At 37.2% G+C, this 21,622-nt stretch overlaps 1 protein-coding gene across 3 annotated transcripts; it reads right to left on the bottom strand.

Annotated features, from left to right (window-relative positions):
• Positions 1-365: 365 nt before the first annotated feature.
• On the bottom strand, positions 366-20,539 carry kcnj9 (potassium inwardly rectifying channel subfamily J member 9). 3 transcript variants are annotated; one of them, XM_039676796.2, is made up of 9 exons: positions 20,194-20,539; positions 17,310-17,734; positions 16,831-17,044; positions 15,070-15,271; positions 12,363-12,555; positions 12,043-12,240; positions 11,830-11,960; positions 8,355-8,654; positions 366-730 (listed from the first exon to the last, which is right to left on the bottom strand). In XM_039676796.2, the coding sequence occupies exons 2-8, from the start codon at positions 17,602-17,604 to the stop codon at positions 8,379-8,381; spliced, it is 1,509 nt and encodes a 502-aa protein (XP_039532730.1). In that variant the 5' UTR covers positions 17,605-17,734; positions 20,194-20,539; the 3' UTR covers positions 366-730; positions 8,355-8,378. The 3 variants fall into 3 exon arrangements, with proteins under 3 accessions (XP_039532730.1, XP_039532732.1, XP_039532729.1); XM_039676798.2 differs by lacking the exons at positions 366-730; positions 20,194-20,539 and adding an exon at positions 20,079-20,184 and having other exon boundaries at positions 7,832-8,654; XM_039676795.2 differs by lacking the exon at positions 366-730 and having other exon boundaries at positions 7,833-8,654.
• Positions 20,540-21,622: the final 1,083 nt, after the last annotated feature.

The following is a 21,622-nucleotide window of genomic DNA, read 5'->3' on the forward strand; positions in this document are numbered from 1 at the left end:
CATTTTTAATATATTCATCCGAAATCCTTGTCCTTGTGGGGACACTTTTGGTCCCCATGAGGAAAACAGCTTATAAATCATTCTAAGTGATGTTTTTTTGACAATGTAAAAATGAAGAAAGTCTTGGTATTTTTAGGGGTAGGATTAGACAGAATATACAGTTCGTACAATATAAAAATGATTACATCCAGAATGTGATGATATAAAAACAAGTTTGTGCTGTGTGAGTGCTTGTGTAAACTAAGAAGCTCTGTGTGATGCTCTAAACTAAAGAGCGCTATATCTGAAGAAGCTGTAATGCATTGTCCAGAACTTTAATTGGCTCCAAATAAGTAAATGGGCAAACTGAAGACAGGAAAGATTTCTTTATTTACATTTATCCGCATTTACATTAATGCATTTCAGAATGCTATTATCAAAAGTGCATTCAAGAAAGACAGAATTGTGCATTGGGTCTAAATGGCCATCTTTGCATGCATGTAAATGACTTGCTATCAGAAAGCAGAGGATATTCCACATGGGTGGACAGAGAAAAAGGTCCAAAGTTCTGTGCTTTTTGAAACTGCCCATCTGAGCTTCGTCTCTTTCGTGCATTTTAAACCATGCATATTCTCACAAACACACACACACACACACCTCATCACCATGGAACACTGACCCAGAATTCCCAGTGCTCTTGATCAGATCAGCACGGTGTGAGCGCGATCCACAATGACACGCCGTAGAGATGCTAGAGGTGAAGGGACAGAGAGAGAGAGAGAGCCTGGATGTTGTTCACATGCAAACATGCCCTATATGAGAGGTGGCGTCATGAAAACAGCAAGAATTGCAAATCAACTTCATTAAATAGTGTGCATACTGAAAGTGTACTTTAAAAAGGTTTTAGGTTGCACTTTATTTTACAGTACATACAGTGTGCTTACCCAAGAAAGTAGGCTACAGGGCAATAACTACATGGGTTCAGGGTATGGGGAACAGGACTATAAAATAAAGTGCTACCATTATGTTGTCAGAATGAACTCGGTTTGCACAAACAATATAAATAGAGCACAAGAGTGTGTTGCACGAGGCCTTCTGAAAGGCTCATGTATGAAAAACTATGTCAGTATTATAATGAAGAGGAAAGGCAAGGAGGGGCGAATTTAGAAAAGAAAGAGAGCAAGGGGGATGTAATGGAGAAATAAAACACTCTCTGTTGTATCATTTGGAAGTAAATCTGTCATTCAAACATCACAATGATACATTCATACTGATAGCACGATCAAATCACCCAAAATCTTTCATAAACGAGCATGCGAAGGTCAAGGATTGTGCATGAGTTTGTAAAGGATGGGCGTTTGGGTTCTGCGTTGTGCTGCGGACGCAGATTCTGTGTGGGCCTGCTTATAAGCCTTTCAAAGACAACCCTACTGAGCTTTGGGGCTTAATACAGATCTGTAGGTCTGTTACTATGTAGAATAGTGAAATGATGAATCTGTGCACTCAGCCTCACTGGAATCACTGCCCTCTAGTGGCACTTCCAGGCCTTGCAAGGCAACTAAACTGCAGAGCTGGTCATATATAGCCTACACACGTGTGCTTGTTCAGTAACCTTGCATCTTAAAGGAACAGTGCAAACTTCTATTTTTAAACGATCAATGCGATATAAATACAGGGAGAGGAAACGGATATGGTGAAACACTGAGAAACGGCGAGATGGCGGAGGACGAACGAGTCAGAAGGTCAGAGAACAGTCAATAACTTAACATTTACCCATAATCCCACCGGGTTATGAAGCGGACACATTGGTGCATGTGAAGTAGTAGACACAGAAAGTCATATAAATTCAATTACCCAGAATTTAATCACTTTTACAATACTAAAACATGCAGAAATCTATCTTAGCTCAACAGTTTATGTAATAGAATAGTATATATAGTGAGTTTGGGGTGGGGCATTTAGCAATTCTGTCTTGCAGTTCCGTTTGGTGCCACTAGTGGCGCCAAAATTGCACTTTTTTTAAAAAAAAGAAACAAAACTGTACACAATCATGTCCAGAATCACCAGACATTAGGTTGAATATAGTTTTATTATGCCGTATAGTAAAGCTTAAAAACATACATTTAAAAAAAAAAACAACAAAAAAAAAAACAGCAGCAGAAGCAAGAGGAGAAAACCTGCATGAGAGCAGTGTCTGTGCTTATCGTATGTGCTAAAGACATTCAAGTGAGCTACAAATCACAAAAACACCTCGGGGAAAAACACAGTTTCTCTCAGCGACTTAAAGGGATAGTTCACCCTTTTCTGTCATCATTTATTCACCCTCCAAACCTGTAGGAGTTTCTTTCTTCTGCAGAACACAAAAGAATATGGGTAATCGAACAGTTGCTGGACCCCATTGACTTACATAGTATGGAAAAAAGTCAACTGACATCCTTCAAAAATATCTCTTTAATATTCATGTTCTCAATGTTTCGAACTCAAATTTGAAGGTGCACTCAGTAATTGTACACTGTAAAACAACGATTACAGCTGAACGCTACTCGCTTTATCTCCGTTTTGAGATTCGTTTGAGGTCAGTGAGATTTTGTTTGTTTTTTTAAGAAATGATTGTACTTTTATTCACCTATGACACATTAGTTGAGCAAAAAATACAGTAAAGACTTACATTGTTACAAAAAAAACACGATTTACACAAAAATATTAAGCAGCACGTCTGTTTTCAACATTGATAATAATCAGAAATGTTTTTCTTGAGCAGCAAATCAGCATATTAGAGTGATTTCTGAAGACTGGAGAAATGATGCTGAAAATTCAGTTTCGAATCACAGGAATAAATTACATTTTTAAATATATTCAAATAGAAAACAACTATTTTAAACTGCAAAAATATTTCACAACATTACTGTTTTTACTGTATTTTTGACCAAATAAATGTTGAGTAGAAGTTTTTTTTTTTTTCACAAACATGTTAAAAATTTCGTCTTAGATGACAGCAAACTTTTCTACACTGGCATTAAGAACTGAGAACTTACATGATTCGCAACGACAACAGAACGAGGACAAAAATATCACTGAGTCAACCTTCAATTCATTCAAATACTTCTGAACATTTTAACTTCTGAAAGAAGTATATTAAAATGGAAGTCTTTATAAGCTTTCATTAATAATAATACAGTATGTTACATAAAGGTCCAGCCTGACTGTTCTATGTCAACATACACCACACACACATAAACACACATCAGTGCATTGCTCATGACAGTGCCCCCTACATCACATGTCAATTTGTGTTTTTGGGAGGGGCATTTCTTCAACATATGATGATTATTATTAAAAGTCGGGTTGGGGATGAGTTCCAAACCCGAAGCATTAAACACGATTTCCCAGTGAAATACTTAATCATAGTGTCTAAATAAAAACATGTAATTGGTTTTATGAATTAAATCACTTTTGGTATTAAAGCAGCCTGTGATTTCAAAAGTCTTATTAAAATCTATTTCTTGTTAAAACGTTTAAAAATGGCCAATACAACTATTAAGATAAAAGTTTCTGTGAACGTAAAAAAAAACTGTTTATTTGCAATATGTCTGTTTGATTATATTATTATAATTATTTCTATTCATTTATATACTCTTTCTTTTTTCTTTTCTTTAAGTACATTGTGATTTTACTGATTTGTTGTATACTCGTAAAAATAAAGGTTCTTTATTTGCATCGATGGTTTCACAAAGAACCTTGAACATCCTTGGAACCTTTTCAAAAGCACAAAAGTTTTTTTTATACTGGAAAAAGGTCCTTTAGATTATAAAATGTTCTTCACACTAAGAAAAAAAAATGGTTCTTTTAATAAGAGTTCACATTTGACTTAACTTAAGAAAAGTGGGTAAATATTTAAGTAAATAAACTTGCGTAATTCCAGATAACCTCATTTTTTCAATTACGGATAACGGGTTTCTTTATGTCAAATGATCCCTTTTTGGGTAACAAAAAAACCCTTTTTGAACCTTTATTTCTAAAGGGATAGTTTGACTTGAAAATCAAGTCATGGTTTTTTTACTCACCCTGGTGTTGTTCTAATGCTGTGTGCCCTTTTTTATTTTATGGAACACAAATGGAGTACTTGAAAAAATCCTGATCGTGTTTGTACATATAATAGCAATTAATAGCAACATGCATAAAGCATGATCCCATGCAACAAGTGTCTTTTTTTTTCAATCTTAATTTCTTACACCTTTTTGAGTGTAAGAAATTACAAGGTGAGACAAGAGTGAACTACAGCGCTAATACGGTCTTAAAATGTGAGAAAATAAGACCAAAGGCCAAGGTCAAGAATTTCATATTTAAATAATAGATTTAATTTCGGTTTGTTTTTCACCAAACCCCGAGAACACTTGGATCATTCTGTGATACTTTTGCATCTTTTTTAGAAAAGCTTAATGCTGGTCTGCCATTATATATAGATGAACATGAGCAACCCGGTCTCATCCCAAGACGTCATATAACTGACGTTTTGGGACATCTTTTGACCATACGTCAATATTCGCCTTTTTAGGGCCCCCTTAAACGTCGGTAGATGAGGTTATGGGATCCTAACTCTACCCCATACCTAAACCTACCCCTAAACCTAACCCGTCACCTAACTGACGTTAAAGGTAAAGCGTCAGTTGTAAGACGACATCTACCGACGTTTAAGGGGGCCCTAAAAAGGCGGATATTGACGTATGGTCAAAATACGCCCCAAGACGTCAGTTATATGACTTTTTGGGATGAGACTGTGTTAACATGAGCAGGACATTTTTTTGCGGTCCATAAAAGAAACACATCATCAGAACAACTCCAGGGTGTGTAAATTATGACTTAAAGGTATAGCGGAGGATTTTCTTTTTCCGGGTGGGTAGTCTATACTATTGGTCCACCTAAGTGTCAATCATTCTGGTGATATGTTTACGTAAGGCCGTCGTAGGCCTACGTGCTCATCCCTATGTAGTTTTCACTTTCAGGTGTATTATGTCAGAGTTACGGTTTCAGCCATTCCTTTGAAAATGGCTGAGGGTCGAAAGAGAAAAAATGTATAAGAAGTGTATGATAAGAAGAGAAAGGCCGCAGAATATAGAAACAAGACCAAAGTGATTGAATATCACACAAGTGGGTGAATATCACACGCTGGCGTGCGCTAAAAGCACAGGTTGGGCTTCTCACTGACGCCGCAGTCGCGAAGATTCTAGACAGGTAAAGTTTGTCATGCTATTTGGAGAAATCCATTTAAAATCACTAGTTAATGCAAGCTACTTAGCAATGCTAGCCCTGGCACAATGCACCGCATAGACACGGTAAACATCTCAATTCGTCTAAAGCCTTTTGACCAAATGGTAAATGGTATCACGCTGAAATATTCTAAAACCTTGTGTGTTCATATTCTAAAACCTTGTGTGTTTATTATTACACAAATGCAACAAGCTACTTCTCCATTACGCAACTATGTGTAAAAATAACGTATTAAAACCTACGTGAATGAGACATAGCACTGCTTATATGTTGCCATTTAACGCAATTGCGATTCTGCTTATTTGCCATTTAACGTAATGCGATTGCAAAATAGTTTCCTCAGAACGTATTTCCTGTGATACAGGGTTGTACATATCATGTCTTGAGTCCTCTGTCTCTCAATCGATCAGTATAATAAGTAAATAAAACACGAAAGGGCATTTGACATGTTGTCTTTTTTATGAATGTTTTTGAGTTTGTTTATAATTTGCAACATATTTGCGCGAGGCGTAATTGGCGTTCCCTCTCGGGAGCAAGAGTGTTGTGTTTGTGCATGTGCATTTTTTAAAAAAAATTGGAGAGGGCGTGTCTTCTCTAAAATTCGGAAAGATCCTCCGCTATACCTTTAATTTTCATTTTAGAATTACTAACTCAAATATCTTAACTTTTGACTAACTTAACCAACTAGCTTCACCAAAAACCACCTATAAACCTGCATGAGAAGACATCTGAACCAGCTGATTGCATTATACAGTATCTAATATAGTTAAAAATGTCAAAATGGCCTGTTGATGTGTGAAATATTCACTAATTTCTTCCATTTAATGCCCACTTTAAATATTCTCACTCATCTCAACTGCTGCAGTAACTGAGCAAAGAGTTATTTGTTGCCATGGACACGTTTGAATAAAATAAATAACAAATACAAAGAACAGCAATGCATTTGTATCCAGTCACATTTGGTGGCAACAGCTAATCAATCACAGGATGATGCTAATTTCTACATCGATTTAATAAGGATGTTGAAATGATGCAGTGGCCTAATAGCATCCAATATCTCCGTTTAATCTATTTATCGTCTTCTAGACCCACTCGCATGACGACATGGGGAAAAACCCAATGGCTAAACTCTGTTCGGCAGTCATGAGAGTGTGCTAAATTTACCACCGGCTGACTCTTAAAAAAGCTAACGCTAAACTCTGCTGTGATGTTGCAAATTGGAATGCAGACTATTGTCTCCATAGTAACGTGTGCACTTCTTTTTCAGGTACATGTGAATCTAACCAACGTGACTGTAAACAACTTGCACAGACTTGCTCTAAATGATGGTTTTAAAAATAGTAGCGTTAGCGATTTGTACCTCAGAAACGCACTGCCTGAACATTTATGAAAGAAAAGCAGTGGAAATGTTTAAAGGGTTAGTTCACCCAAAAATGAAAATTCTGTCAGTATTTACTCACCCTCATGTTGTTCCAACCCCGTAAGACCTTCGTTTATCTTCGGAACACAAATTAAGATATTTAAGATATTAAGATCACTCCATAGGCTTCTTGAGGGAATGACTCTTGCTGGCATCGAAAAGTCATTAAAGACATCGTTAAAATAGTCCAAGTGACTACAGGGGCTCAATTTTAACTTTATCAAACGACGAGAACACTTTTTGTGCGCAAAAACAAACAAAAATAACGACTTTATTTCAACTATTCACTTCCTTCTCCATGGGCCTGTAGTCAGTTAACGTAGTGCGATAGCGTAAAGCTACGTCACACGTAGGCTCACTATTGGCCGACGCTGGTCATGTGTAGGGTTGGGTATCGTTTGAATTTGAACGATTCTGATTCCGATTCCGAGTTTCGATTCCGGTTCCTAACGATTCTCGATTCCGATTCTTTTAAGAGTCAGGGTCAAAAAAGTTTAGCTAACCTTGCTAACCAACGGCCTTTCTGAAGGAAATACTCCTTCTCTAAAAATACTCCTTTTGTCACAAATTTTGCATTTTGCCGAGATTTCGTTATTTTTAGAAAAGCGAAGCCACACTTTGGATCGCCGACGTAAGGTACTCATGTTCGACTCGCGTGGTTATGCCAACACTTCCGGTAGACGCTTCTTCGTTGGTGTTGTTCAGCGGTTTCTTCTTCCGCTCGGCGGACTGTGAATATCGAAACTAGGAATCGAAATTTTACCTTTTGAACGATTCCGGGAAAAACTAAAAGTTAGTCTCGGTTCCAATCGATACTCGATTCTCGATACCCAACCCTAGTCATGTGTGTGATGCGTGTGACGTACAATAACAGAAGCCTACGCTATTAAACTAGTAACCTGACTCGCGAAGAGGGAGAAATAAACGAATAGTTGAAATAAAGTCGTTATTTTTGTTGTTTTTTTGCGCACAAAAGTGTTCTCGTCGTTTGATAAACTTAAGATTGAGCCCCTGTAGTCACTTGGACTATTTTAACGATGTCTTTAATGACTTTTAGATGCCAGCAAGAGCCAGTCCCTCAAGAAACCTATGGACTGTATGCAGGAGCGATCTTAATATCTTAAATGTCTTAATTTGCGTTCCAAAGATGAACGAAGGTCTTACGGGGTTGGAACAACATGAGGGTGAGTAAATACTGACAGAATTTTCATTCTTGGGTGAACTATCCCTTTAAGACTGTTAAACGATTGATACTAATACTAATCAGACATGTTAGCACAGTTCCGAAACCTAGTGAGTTGCCTACCAAGACATCAATAAGGATGTCTTGTTTTGGCCACATTTTATGACAACACTGCTTGCTTCAGTTAGCATGATACCTTAGAAAGTAACGTCAGCTGGCTACGTAGACAGAAGACAGCGAGGCCGCTCACTAGAGTTGGAAACAGAGCTACGGCGTGAATTCAAAGGCAGTGCTGTCGTAAAACATCAGAAGGTAAGATTAAATCTGACTGAAAACACAGCAAGGAGATGCTAGGATTTCCCCCTTGGGGAAAGTATTCTATGCTAGGCATTAGCGACTATACAGTTCAAAATCTAACTCGAAGTAGAAGGCTTGGATCGCCGGACAATCCAGTCTAAAGTTAAATTTACACAAACCGTGGACTTCTTCGAACATTTTCCGTACCTGCTTTCACATTCTTGCATCCTTTTAAGCCTCAGACTCTGATTGGTCAGTGGCGACACTGCCGTTCTGCTCCCCTACAACGGATTGGTCCTGGGTGTGCGTAACTCCGCCAACAGTAAATGTTGGCCTGTCTCCCTCTATGATAGATTCTGAATCCGTGGACTTTCCCGTCGGTTCAGTCACATTAGGATCCTCCCATTTCTCTTCATCAAGCCGACTGGAGATCGACCAATAGAGATGAGCGTCCAAACGCGCGGCAGCCAACGCCAGCTCTCTCGCCGAGCAGGAGGGCGTGTCCACCTTTGAAAGATAATGAATACAAACAAGTTTAGTAAAGCAGGCTTCACACTGTGCGATGATTTTGGCCAAATTTAGTGAATCATGAAAGATTTCTCGGATCCAAGGCCAAAATATGAAGTTTTTGATTGTTAGCTTGACATGTTCGCCGACAGCCGATTAACGACCGTTGCGATCAAATTTTACCTCTGACGAAATTCTGGAAGTGTGAGAAGATTTAATGCTCAGTCCTATAGAGTGCCGAAGTTATGACGTCACTTTGTAGGCCAAAACGCGGAAGTGAGTTAGCATTTTAGCACTCCCGGTTTAAAGTCTAAAGTCTATGGTTTTTTTTAATGCGTTTTTGCTAAATCGCCTAAAATAAGGTCTGTGGTGAACAAAGCCTCTAAATATTTTCACGTTTTGATCTATGACATAAAACACACCAGTTGTAACCTGTTTGTAATTTTTTAAATTTAATATAGGCTTACAAAACGTATATAAATTTTAAATTAACTTAATGCCTGGTTCAGATTACACGTTTTTTCTTTGTCTGTTACGATAGTCACTGTGTCAGATTACGCCATTTTGACTCGTAAAATCTTGTCGTGTCCTGGACAAGACAAATGTCAGACTACACGTTGCTTCCTGACCAGTCTTTAACGGCGCGCGTGATGTCATCGAGAAGGCGAAACTAGTAGCGAGTGACTTCCGGAAACGAACGTAAACAAACATTGAATGAAGCGGTGAGTGTTGTACTGGCTGTCCTGTGTTCAGAAAAAAAGTAAAAAAAGACAGAAAACCCGACAATGGACACGTTCCTGGATTGCTTGACGTTGCCTTTTCAGCGTGAGAAATACACAGTGTGGCATGTGAGTGTGTGAACTGGTTGAATTGCGTGTGAATTGTGGCCATTGCGTGAGACTTGAGAACCCTGCTCGAAAAGGACAGTATGAGCTGTCAATCCTCCAAAGAGAATTTGAGGTAAAATATTGTTTTCTTGTATATTTTTACTTTTAGTTTTAACATTAGCACCATCGTATCTCTTTCGTTTCGCCATTTTTGAAAGTTGTGTATGGAAAAGCTTGTGCTCCTATTGGTCAACCCTATAGATGTGACGGAACCGTCGTGGACGACTGTTAAAAAAATTAAACATGCAAGTCTTTTTGTCGTGATGTCGTGAAGCATCGCAGACACGACGTAGGTTGTCGCCCACTATGACACACTATACGAGATGATACGATCGAATCTTGCATCCTGACGCCCGTTGTTGTTTACGAATCCCCATGTCAAACGGATCGTGCCAAAATCGGGCTAAAATCGTGTAATCTGAACCAGGCATAAGGGTCACAACTCTTTGTTGAACACAGATCTTATTTTTTGCGATTTGCCAAAAGTCTTAGGTTTTCGTTCGAGGGAACCCACGCGCCGCTAACTTCCGAGTTATCCTACAAAGTGACGACATAACTTCGGCACTCTGTGTGGCTTCGCCTACGACAACAGTCAAATCAAAAACCAATAGGAGCACAGAACTTGATAACGCAATTAGTGAGAGAACAACAAACCACCACTTGCTCCACCCACACATCGTCTTCTTCGTTATTTCCCAGTTTTCTTTTCAAAAGAAGCCAAGTTTAAAAGTAATGCTAGAGATTGTTTATGTTTGATAGGCTCACGTCACTGAACGTGTCACGGATCGATAATGTGAAACTCTGGACGGGTCTTCTTGCGCGCGTGTGTTTTTAACGCGTCTTGACTGCCATGCAGTCTGATATTAATGACAACTGAGATCCTACAGTGTGACACGGCTTACACCAAGGATCATGTTCATACAGTCTGACAAGCAACAATCAAAAAGGACTATTATAAATCGTACAGTGTATACCCGGCTTTAGAATGCTTAATACTAGAGGTACAAGGACATTTATCAAGATCCTCATCCTGTGAACGACAGCTAAAACAGATCAATCCTGCTAAATTTGATTGCACATGTCTGTTTGCATACATTTTACAGGATCTTAAAGGGTTAGTTCACCCAAAAATGAAAATTCTGTCAGTATTTACTCACCCTCATGTTGTTCCAACCCCGTAAGACCTTCGTTCATCTTCAGAACACAAATTAAGATATTTAAGATATTAAGATCGCTCCTGCATACAGTCCATAGGCTTCTTGAGGGACTGGCTCTTGCTGTCCCCGAAAAGTCATTAAAGACATCGTTAAAATAGTCTAAGTGACTACAGGGGCTCAATCTTAAGTTTCTCAAACGACGAGAACACTTTTGTGCGCAAAAAAACAACAAAAATAACGACTTTATTTCAACTATTCACTTCCTTCTCCATGAGCCTGTAAGTCAGTTAATGTAGTGTGATTGTGTAGAGCTACGTCACACGTAGGCTCACTATTGGCCGACGCTGGTCATGTGTGTGTGATGCGTGTGACGTACAATAACAGAAGCTTACGCTATTAAACTAGTAACCTGACTCGCGCAGAGGGAGAAATAAACGAATAGTTGAAATAAAGTCGTTATTTTTGTTGTTTTTTTGCGCACAAAAGTGTTCTCGTCGTTTGATAAACTTAAGATTGAGCCCCTGTAGTCACTTGGACTATTTTAACGATGTCTTTAATGACTTTTCGAGGACAGCAAGAGCCATTCCCTCAAGAAGCCTATGGACTGTATGCAGGAGCGATCTTAATATCTTAAATATCTTAATTTGTGTTCCGAAGATGAACGAAGGTCTTACGGGGTTGGAACAACATGAGGGTGAGTAAATACTGACAGAATTTTCATTGTTGGGTGAACTAACCCTTTAATATACAATTAAATATTAATGAAATATCTAAAAATATTCCAAAATAATAACTAATTTATAGAAAAGTGCCGTTTGGCTGAAGGATTGAAAATGTGAATGTGATTGCGTAAGTAGTTTGATTCCCCCCCCCCCCCCCCCTGTGATGTACATTCATGACTCATCCAGAACTACAGTAACACCTAAAGCAATTTTCAATCAGACTTGTATTTAGAAATCTCTGATTCTGCTCTATAATAAAGTGCAGGTCAGCCTCGCACAGAAAGATGTTTATTATAGAGCCTGGATGTGGAAGTAGAGAATGTTTTGGGAGTGGATTGGGGTTAGCTGAGCGCTGTGATTGGCTCATCGCGTTTGAGGGCGTGGCTTAGGTCAATTTTACGCCACGTACCTCAAACGTGTGGTGAAAGGCCCCATAATCCACGTCGAAGAATCCCTCGGCTAGCGTCATCATGGGACTAAACCTGTGACCCCATAAGAGCTCTTCAGCCAAGTAGGAGCTCCGTGCCTGGCAGGTCATACCTGTAGATCAGAATATATCCAGCGATTACTAAACACAAATCAATACAACTTATTTTACATGATATATTTAGTATGTATGCACCTGTAGCTTCCACCATCCCCTCCAAGATGACAACAACCTCAAAGTCCTCTTTCTCCAGCTGAGCATGTGACATGTCCCAGAACGGAGAGCGAGCATCGATCTCGTGAGAAATCACCAGTGGAGACACCAGGAAGAGACGATCGTCTCCAGTCTCGAAACCTACACTGATATCCGTCTGATCCAGTGGAATGAACTCGCCTAAAGAGAAAAAAAAAAAATCACAACACAATCATTGTACAATATAACCACCAGGTGGCGCCACTTCATCACTAACTGGGTCTATGCGAGGGCGCAGATGAAGGTGTTGAATGCTGACTTACCCTCTTGTGTCTGTTTGGATTTGATAAGTTTGGCTCTCATGTTAGCGCCCACAATGTGGGAGGATCTCAAGTCCCCGACGCGGAACATCAAACAGAGCTTGTCATCCCGCAGTGAGATGACAGCATTACGAGAGAACACCAATGTCTCGGCGCGCTTATTCGGCTGGGAGATCTTCACAAACATACAACCAACCTAGTGAGAGAGCGAGAAAAAGGAAGAAAACGATGTGGTTTTTACATTTTAGAAAATGTAAGCGGTGCTCAGTGTTATTCTCAGAGTCATTTATATACTATTACACCATGTTCTGTCTGAATACTCTATTCTAATTGGCTGGAAGGTGTGCCATAAGGTTCTATATTAATGCGCTGCTTTCATTGAAGCACACACACACATTATGGGTGCATCTCAATCAGCTCCCTAGGTTGTGAATCAGTATATCGTGTTAACGAATTCGGGCACTGGTAAGGACAGTACAGGGACAGGGCACCGGCTCACTAAACATTGGGACACTGTTGACATTATTTCCAGTGACATAACAACGTCATCAGTGTACAACATCACTAATCGTATTTTTGAACAACAGCAGAGCGGATATGTTTTAATGTTATTTAAAGTACATTATGATACATACTTTGCTTGTTACATACACATGCATCATTTCAGCAGTAAATAAATTATAAATTATCAGTTACTGTAGATTATGTTAATTACCGTATAGTGATATGTTTAAATAATGGTTTGTATTTTAAATGGGTGGTTTACGATTTCACTTTTCTAACATTAGTTAGTGTCTAATTTTGCTGTTTGAATACTAATTAGTATTTAGTATTTATCTAATATGAATACTATTTTTTGCGTCGCGTCGGCCGTTTTTTTTTTTCCACATCGTGCAAAATGTACAACTAACCGTGGATTATCCCTTACTTATAGTATTTATTAATATTTAAATTGAGCTTTAATTTTTATAATTTCATTATAATTAATTTTTTTAAGTTTTAGTGTTATGTGATTATTTGTGATAATTTTATTTACTTATTTTTTTCTAAAAACATAATTTTTTCTACTTAAGATTCAACTTAATATTTCAGTCAGCTGCCAAGGGAAAGTTTCTAATTTTCATTTAAGTTTTTTTTTAACCTAATATTTACATTTAAATATTTTTTTATATAATTTTAGTTTTAGTCTGTCCAAAAGAATCCAGCGACAATACTAAGATGTACATGTTTTTTTTAACAATATAATGTTATATAATGTGTGAGTATATATATATATATATATATATATATATATAAAACTAACAATATAATGTTCATATTCATATTGCAAAAAATCATGCAGCTAAGAGTTGTAGGTGGTTACTAGGGTATTGCTACGATTTATGCAAGATGGTTTCTTAATGGACAAAAGTCAAAAGTTACTAAATCTATGGAATTTATTTAGCCATTTTATCATGTGACAAGTAAAAACCTGGTCACTCACAATTTGAGGTATCATTTATATCTGTAGCACTTTGAATTATAAGCTTAAATTCCACGCTACGGACCAACTCTGTAATCCCAAATATGAGCAATCATCTAGTCTTCGCAAAATACCCCACTAATTAAAAAGAAAGTGAGACATGAGAACAAAAAGGTTTGTTCTGAGTTCAGGAATGGAGATTCTAGGACCTGGCATTTGGACAGTGTGTGTGTGTGCATCCGTGAGAGTGTGTGTGTGAGAAACACAGCCCCTGGGGGCAACATTTAAACCAGGACATTAGAGATATAAATGAACTAATCACAGCCGCAAAAAAACACATGAAATTAGGCCAGAAAAGAGATTGAGAAGGGGATTGAAATTGGCAAAAGAGACAGAATTAGAAAAGGAGAAAAGACATACACAGAAACAGAGGAATAGGGTACACACATCTGTCGTCCAAAACGCATGACTCATTTGCTCTTGGTTTTGGATGATATAACTCAGTAGAGCACAGATCAACAAACGAAAGCCATGTGCGCTGAACAAAAAAACACTCCTCAGACCACATCAAGCATGGGAATCAAATTACGAGAGTCCAACTAGTATATACTAGGGCTGTGCAAAAATTAATTGCGATTAATCGCATCCAAAATAAAAGTCTGTGTTTACATAATATATTTGTGTGTGCTGTATATAATTATTTTGTATAAATAAATACCTATGCATGCATGTATATATTTAAAAATTATTTGCGCTTAAATTCTGTATATATATAAAAATACATAATCTATATTATATAAATATAAATATTTTATATAATTTATTTAAATGGTTTAGGGTAATGCATGTGTTTGTGTAATGTATATAGGCATACATAAATTCAGAATAACACATTTTATTAAATATATATGCATGTGTGTGTATTTATACAAAATAATTATATACAGCAAACACAAATATATTATGTAAACACAGACTTTTATTTTGGATGCGATTAATCGCAATTAATTTTTGCACAGCCCTAGTATATACACACTTACAGTATATATAATATCCTCTGGAGGGTATATTTCACATGTATTTGTTTTTAATGTTCAATTAATCCATGAAAATATTAGGAAAATATTTTAAATATGAGGGAAGAACAAAACCCTAATTTATAAAAATATGAATCAGCATCAAAATTTGTATAAAACAGACAAAATATTCATTTTACACACAAAAAAACAACATGTATTTTGTTCTTACCATGAATGCATTGACCATAGATCCCAGGATGGCCTGTAGCAGGAGCAACATGGTGCCCACTGGACACTGGTCAGTGATGACACGGTATCCGTAGCCAATGGTCGTCTCCGTTTCAATGGAGAATAGGAACGCAGAGATGAATCCATTGACATTATTGACACATGGAGTCCATGCCTCATCCTCCAAATGATCCAGATCACCCCTGCCATAAGAAAGAGGAAGGGATTTTGAGAGAAGTAGATGTGTTGTTTATGGCTTTTTTTAAATCACACAGTCTCTTTTAGTAAATTGGCTCTTGCATCTTACAGCACAAGGAGAAGCGCTTGTTCTCAAGTGTCCACCCACACACATTACTTGTGTTCATATCTAGTGTGGATGAACGTGACAACACGAATACACAGGATATGTGAGCAGTACATTGAATGTTGACATACAAACACTTGATTGAGAAGCCTTTATCAGGGAAGAATTCGTTTATTTTTGCCGATATCAAAAACGGTTATATTTTGGTTAGCTACCTTATAGCTTTATTTTTTAATTATTTGTTTAATATTCTCATATTTGTTAGGGCTGTGAAACGATTAATCGCGATTAATCACATCCAAAATAAAAGTTTGTGTTTACATAATATATGTGGGTGCACTGTGTATAATTATTTTATATATATAAATACACACATGCTTGTATATATTTAATAAATATTTTCATGTATATACTGTGTGCAAAATTATATATAATTTATATTATATATAAATATAAATACTTTATATATAAATAATATTTTTTTTCTTAAATATACATGCTTGTATTATATATATATATATATATATATATATATACAAAATGATTATACACAGTGCACCCACACATATTATGTAAACACAAACTTTTATTTTGAATGCGATTAATCGCGATTAGCTAGTCAGCTAGTTTTTGTCTATATTTTGAATTCGCTTTTTATTTATTTATTTGGTTTTCATTTCAATTTTAGTGTTCCATGGTTTTGTTTCAGCTTTTTTTTTTCAATTAATGAAAATATTTTTTAATAAAGTTTTATTTTTAGTTAACAGTAACAACGCTGACCTGATGTGATGGGCAGTATAAAAATATCTGTATGTTGTCTTAAAGAGAGCCTTTAACACAGAACGTGTTTTTGCTGTTTAAACGTGAGATGTAGGTCACTGGTAAGAAAAAGAGCGCACCAAAAAAAAAAACATCTACCAAAATGACTCTAAAATCTATTACATTTTTTACTGACATCATTTGAGACTTACTGATATAAATATTATAATCACACCTTATTTGGAGCACTTCAATGCACATTCTTAATATTAAGCCATAAATGTGTTTTAATATCACTATTAGCAAGGATAGCATGATCTCTGTATAATATCAGTCTTTATTAAAAGTGTATTTAAAGTATACTTGCAATAGTTCCACTTTAGCTCAATCAAATATATATAAAAAGATACATAAGTATATCTTTAGTTAAACCTCAGCACTACTCATGAATAACTAAAGTACAAAATTAGTTGTTCCAATTTAGCAGACTTTAAGTATAACAATTAAGTATTTTAGATTAAGTACATAAATATGTAACAAGCGCAGCGGTTAAAAACATCCGTCTAGCACGCATTTACATTGAAAAACAATGGAAAAGAAACGCAGTGGAATGGAAAAAACGCGTTCTGTGTGAATGACAACTAAGGATTAAAAAGTTTAAAAGGTATACAAATGTGTGTTTGTGTGTGTTATTCATACCTGCAGTATGCAATGAGGTACCATATTGCTCCAAAGAAGAGCCAGGTGACTGCATACGCCATGACGAAGACAAACAGAGAGCAGCGCCAGTTCAGATCCACCAGGGTGGTGAAGATATCCGTCAGGTAACGGTACGTCTCGCGCATGTTACCGTGCTGCACATTACAGCGGCCGTTCTTCTCCACATAGCGCTGCCTCTTACGCTTGTTGCGTGCTGGAGAGACACAGCGAGAAAGAGAAATCAGAGCAAGTGACAGTGAGATGAAAACAGGACACAAACACTATCACTGAGCAGCTTACCGCAATCCATATTTAAAAATAGATCCGAAAAGCAAGACATCCAAAAAGTTAAAAAAGTCTAAATGAACAAGTGGAAGAACACCGATATGCTGTTTCTGTAGAGGTGTTTGAGTAGCTCTGTCTGTTTCATCATGCATGTATAGAGAGCAAAACTAGCTATTCTAATGATTGAGTCTTACCCCATCCAAACTTGCTCCACTCTTGCCCCGAGCCCTGCACCTTCTTCTGCGGCTGATTGGCCTGCGCCTCCCTTGCAGCCATCTTGGCCTGGAAAGTCATTTTGTTATTGGATGATGGCTGTGTGGGAGGGGCTGTCTCCGTGGTTACCACATTTCCCAGCTCCTCAGATGCATTCTGTACATCAGTGGGCGGAGCATCCTTTGGGGCCTCCTCCACAGGCTCCTCCCCTTTCTCTGGAACTGGGAGGGACAGGGATTCGGGGCACGAGGAGAAGGCGGTGTTGTCCAGTGCCATTGTGTGTGTGTGTGTGTGTGTGTTAAATAATAAGTCAATGTGTGTGTGTGTGTGTGTGTGTGTGTGGTAACAATGTTCCTCAGTTCCTTATAATCAGTTGAAGTGTTTCATTTGTGCCTTTGTCTTATTTCTGCAAAAAAAAAGACAGAGAAACAGACACGGATAAAACCAAAACAGACCTAATTAACACATTTTACCAATGGGTTGAAAGTTTTATAACAAGACATTCTCTAGATTTTGATGTAATTTAGCTTTATTTTACAGCTGATTATTGCTTAACGTTAAATTGAACCTAGCCTTTCATTCACTTCCCCCATTATGCATTAAGCATCCAATTAACAGGCTGAAATTAACTTAAGTAGATCACATTGGTGACTTCATGCAATTCAACCTTTTAAAAAACATTTTCCACATCAAACATGCTGTTGGAGGCCGTTTTAATACACACTCAAACATCTGATCTGTTCTCAGAAGGACTCTACTAAAACACACAAACCCAGGAAGCAGACTTAAAGGGATAGTTCACTTTGAAATTAATTTTTGATATGTTTTAGCTTACCTCAAAGGCATTTAAGATTTAGTTGTCTTTGTTTCCACAGTATTTTCAATTTTGTTATTTTTAGGTCAAACCGTTCTTGTCTGTCAGTCATATAATGGAGCTCATTGAGGTGGTGACCATAGACCTCCATCATATGACTGACAGACAAGAATGATTTGACCTAAAAATATCAAAATTGAAACTACTGTGGAAACAAAGACAGATGCCCTTGAGGTAAGCTAAAACATACCAAAAAATGTATTTTTAAAGTGAACTAGCCCTTTAAATATGAATCTAATGTGACTTTTCCCGCATTGCCACTAACTGCATGATCTACTTAGACTTACGATCCTTATAAGAAACTCAGCCGAGTACAAATAATTGCTGTTGATTACCACAAGCAACAATTTAAATTTGTTTCATTATGTTTACAGTAATGCATTTACAATGTAATTCTATGGGGCAAGATAGTCGACAAATTAGCAGTGATTTTAAAAAAAAAAAAATTTTCCATAAGTGCTGTACAATCTATAAAGCTGTCTTAAACCACCTTTTTGCTTTCATTGCACATACAGTATATCCAACATCCTGCACTATCGATTCTACAATGGCATATATATCATTGCCGCATCATCTCCACAGTAGCGGTAACATCTGTCTGACTGAGTCTGATCCTGTTTGCTGTGTTTACACAGAGTGTTAGGGTGCGAAGTCCGGCGAGGCTCTATATTTAGCTCTGATAGTCTGGCAGTAGTAATCACGCCTACTCGAGGATGGATCATGATCTGCCTTTTTGGTCTGGGCCATATTTAGACTCATGAATCGTTCACAGATTGATGGATCTGCGTGGAGATGTGCTCATGTGTTAAAAACACGAGACGGATTATTGTCAATGGAGACTGGATATCTTAGACTGCCATATTTCAGGATTTGCAGGGCTCAGCTAGGGCACACACACACACACACACACACACACACACACACACACACAAAATCAATAATACTTGAATTAGTCTGAATGGAGCAGGTAGCACAAATGACCATCATTGGGAACAAACTGGCTGTGTGTGTATGTGCACAATAGATATATACCTTGCTGGGCCTATGTAATAGTGTATAATTAAACAAAAAAGTTGTTAGTAAAATGTAATATCTGTGTATTTGTGTTTGAGCTGTTTTTCTGTCTGTTTGTGTGGGTGGTTTATTCACAGTCCTGATGGAAAGTGGGATTGTCATGTTTTCTAATTTTGGTCTTTTGGGAGAAAAGAGTCTCTGATGTGATAAAAAGCTGCAATTACACGCACACACACACACACACACACACAACCAATGGCCTATGCTTGCCTGGTAGACCTCAGGCTCACTAGCCTGCTGTTTATATCATTACAGCATCACTGGAACATAAATCAGTGAAAACACACAAAGCTTTTTGAAACTGAATTGTAAAGACCATCGGACAATAGTATTTGTGTATAACAATAAGTCTGACTGTATATATATATATTTTTTTAATTTTGTAGATCACTTTACACATTTGTACAGTACAAATGTGATATTATTACGTTTTTTATTGCAAGTAATTTAAAATCTCATGCTCTTAATTTAGCACGTAGCCTATAGCATATCCTTATATTTAAATGTTTATTTTATAACAACAAAAATTTAATTGATGCATTTATAACATTTCCTTTCAAACTCATATTACTTATTTTTTTCTTTTTATGTGTTTTTTCTTGTTTTTCATGTTGCGTACATTTCATTTTTTGCTTCCTGTCAATATAACCTTACAAGCAGTCAAGTGAAAAATAAAATAAACGATTTAATAAAATAACAATAAAACGCAAGAACATATATTGGCGTTGAACTAATAGCGTGTATTGATCAACAAACGAACATTAACCAGAATACATGCGTAGTACCGTACAACTAACCCTACCTGCCACTGAGGCTTTCTCCAGAACATTAACTTCCGCGTTTTAAATAGGCTACTTGATATCTGCGGGTTTGTAAGTCCTAATGTGTGATGTTGGGCTCCTCGACCAGACTCTTACCGGCGATGGTGATGACGATGTTGGTGATGTTGTTCGGCAGCGGGTGGGAACAGAGACGCAGCATCACTCGAGCATCATTTCACCTCAAGGAGACAAAAGAGAGCCAGCCAATCCACACAGAGCAAGAAGGAACTTGTGAAATATTAATCGAAACGCAATCTCGTGCTGTAGATGATGCCAATGAATCCTCTTTCCACTGCGTAGAGTCTCCTGATTAAAATGGAGGCCATCTGACTGTCAGGATGGATGAGAGATTGGAGTGCGAAGCGGCGTCGGCGTGATTCACCGGCTCTGCGCAGGTGTTTGTGTGTGTGTGTGTGTGTGTGTGTGTGTGTGTGTGTGTGTGAGGGAGAGAGAGAGAGAGGGACAGAAAGCGTCGAGAGAATGGGCAATTAGAGGTGGGATGGAGGAGGAGGGGTGGGGTTATGTTGATGAGGTCAGTCTCACAAAAATATCTCTCAGAAATTGTAAACTGTAATGATTTATAGCCTACCATATACAATATTTCATACATTCGACAGGCCTATATTTATTAATATATATATATATATATATATATATATATATATATATATATATATATATATTAATTTATTAATTATTAACAGTTTAATTTATTAACCTACGGTCGGGTAGGCTATATATATATATATATATATATATTAATAAATAATCGAATTATCAATATTAATTTGTATTACATATACTGTATTATATTAGGCTATAACACAATATACTTAATAACTTATAATATTATACAATATAATGTCATGAGGAAAACTAGATAGAAGATACTTAGATACAAGAGAAAAATGTAACACACCTTAAGTAATTTTATAATGTATTTATCATTTTAAAGTGTTAAGCTTTACGACGTTGTTGAATATTAAAGTCCCCGTGAAATCAAAATTGAACCTATTTACTTTGTTAGCGCATATTACTAGTCTTGTGGTGAACAATTAATCCGTGCAAGTAAATATATATTAAAAAAATGTTTTACCTTGGTAATCTTTAATCAAAATCTGAAAAGTTACTTCCGGTCTGGAACGGTTTCTTTTTCTGATGACGTAGGTTTCACAGTTTGGGTGGGGAAACGCTTAACCACTCCCCTCAAACCGTTAGTTTGCTATGAGCGAGAGATGGAGAGGAGGAGCGCTAGAGTAAAACCCTGCCCTCTGTTCAATATTCTGTTTCACTTGGAAATACGTCACAGCACTGGAGAAAAATCGTTTGCAACTTACGGTTCACGGGGACTTTAAAGCAGCACTGCAGTTTTTTACCTTAACTGAATAGCTTTGGAGTTATTGCAATGGTTATATGACTATTTTCGGGTTCAATGTTGGGTATCTCAAATCTGTTTATGCTATATCTCTGTTTTAATGATATTTAAAACAAGTGTACATTTGTGAGCCTGTCATAGGTAAGGTCA

The sequence above is a fragment of the Pimephales promelas genome, chromosome 5, assembly GCF_988280905.1.
Source record: "Pimephales promelas chromosome 5, fPimPro1.hap1.1, whole genome shotgun sequence".
In the NCBI taxonomy this organism is placed as follows: Eukaryota; Metazoa; Chordata; class Actinopteri; order Cypriniformes; family Leuciscidae; genus Pimephales; species Pimephales promelas.

What these genes read in the sequence shown, in the direction of transcription:
- kcnj9 (XM_039676796.2), bottom strand. Translation starts at nt 17,604, where the DNA reads ATGGCACTGGACAACACCGCCTTCTCCTCGTGCCCCGAATCCCTGTCC. An exon ending in ATCCAAACAGACACAAGAGG is followed by an intron (nt 12,241 to 12,362) that starts GTAAGTCAGCAT and finishes TTTTCTCTTTAG; the next exon opens with GCGAGTTCATTCCACTGGAT. An exon ending in CCTTTCACCACACGTTTGAG is followed by an intron (nt 8,655 to 11,829) that starts GTACGTGGCGTA and finishes TATCTTTCAAAG; the next exon opens with GTGGACACGCCCTCCTGCTC.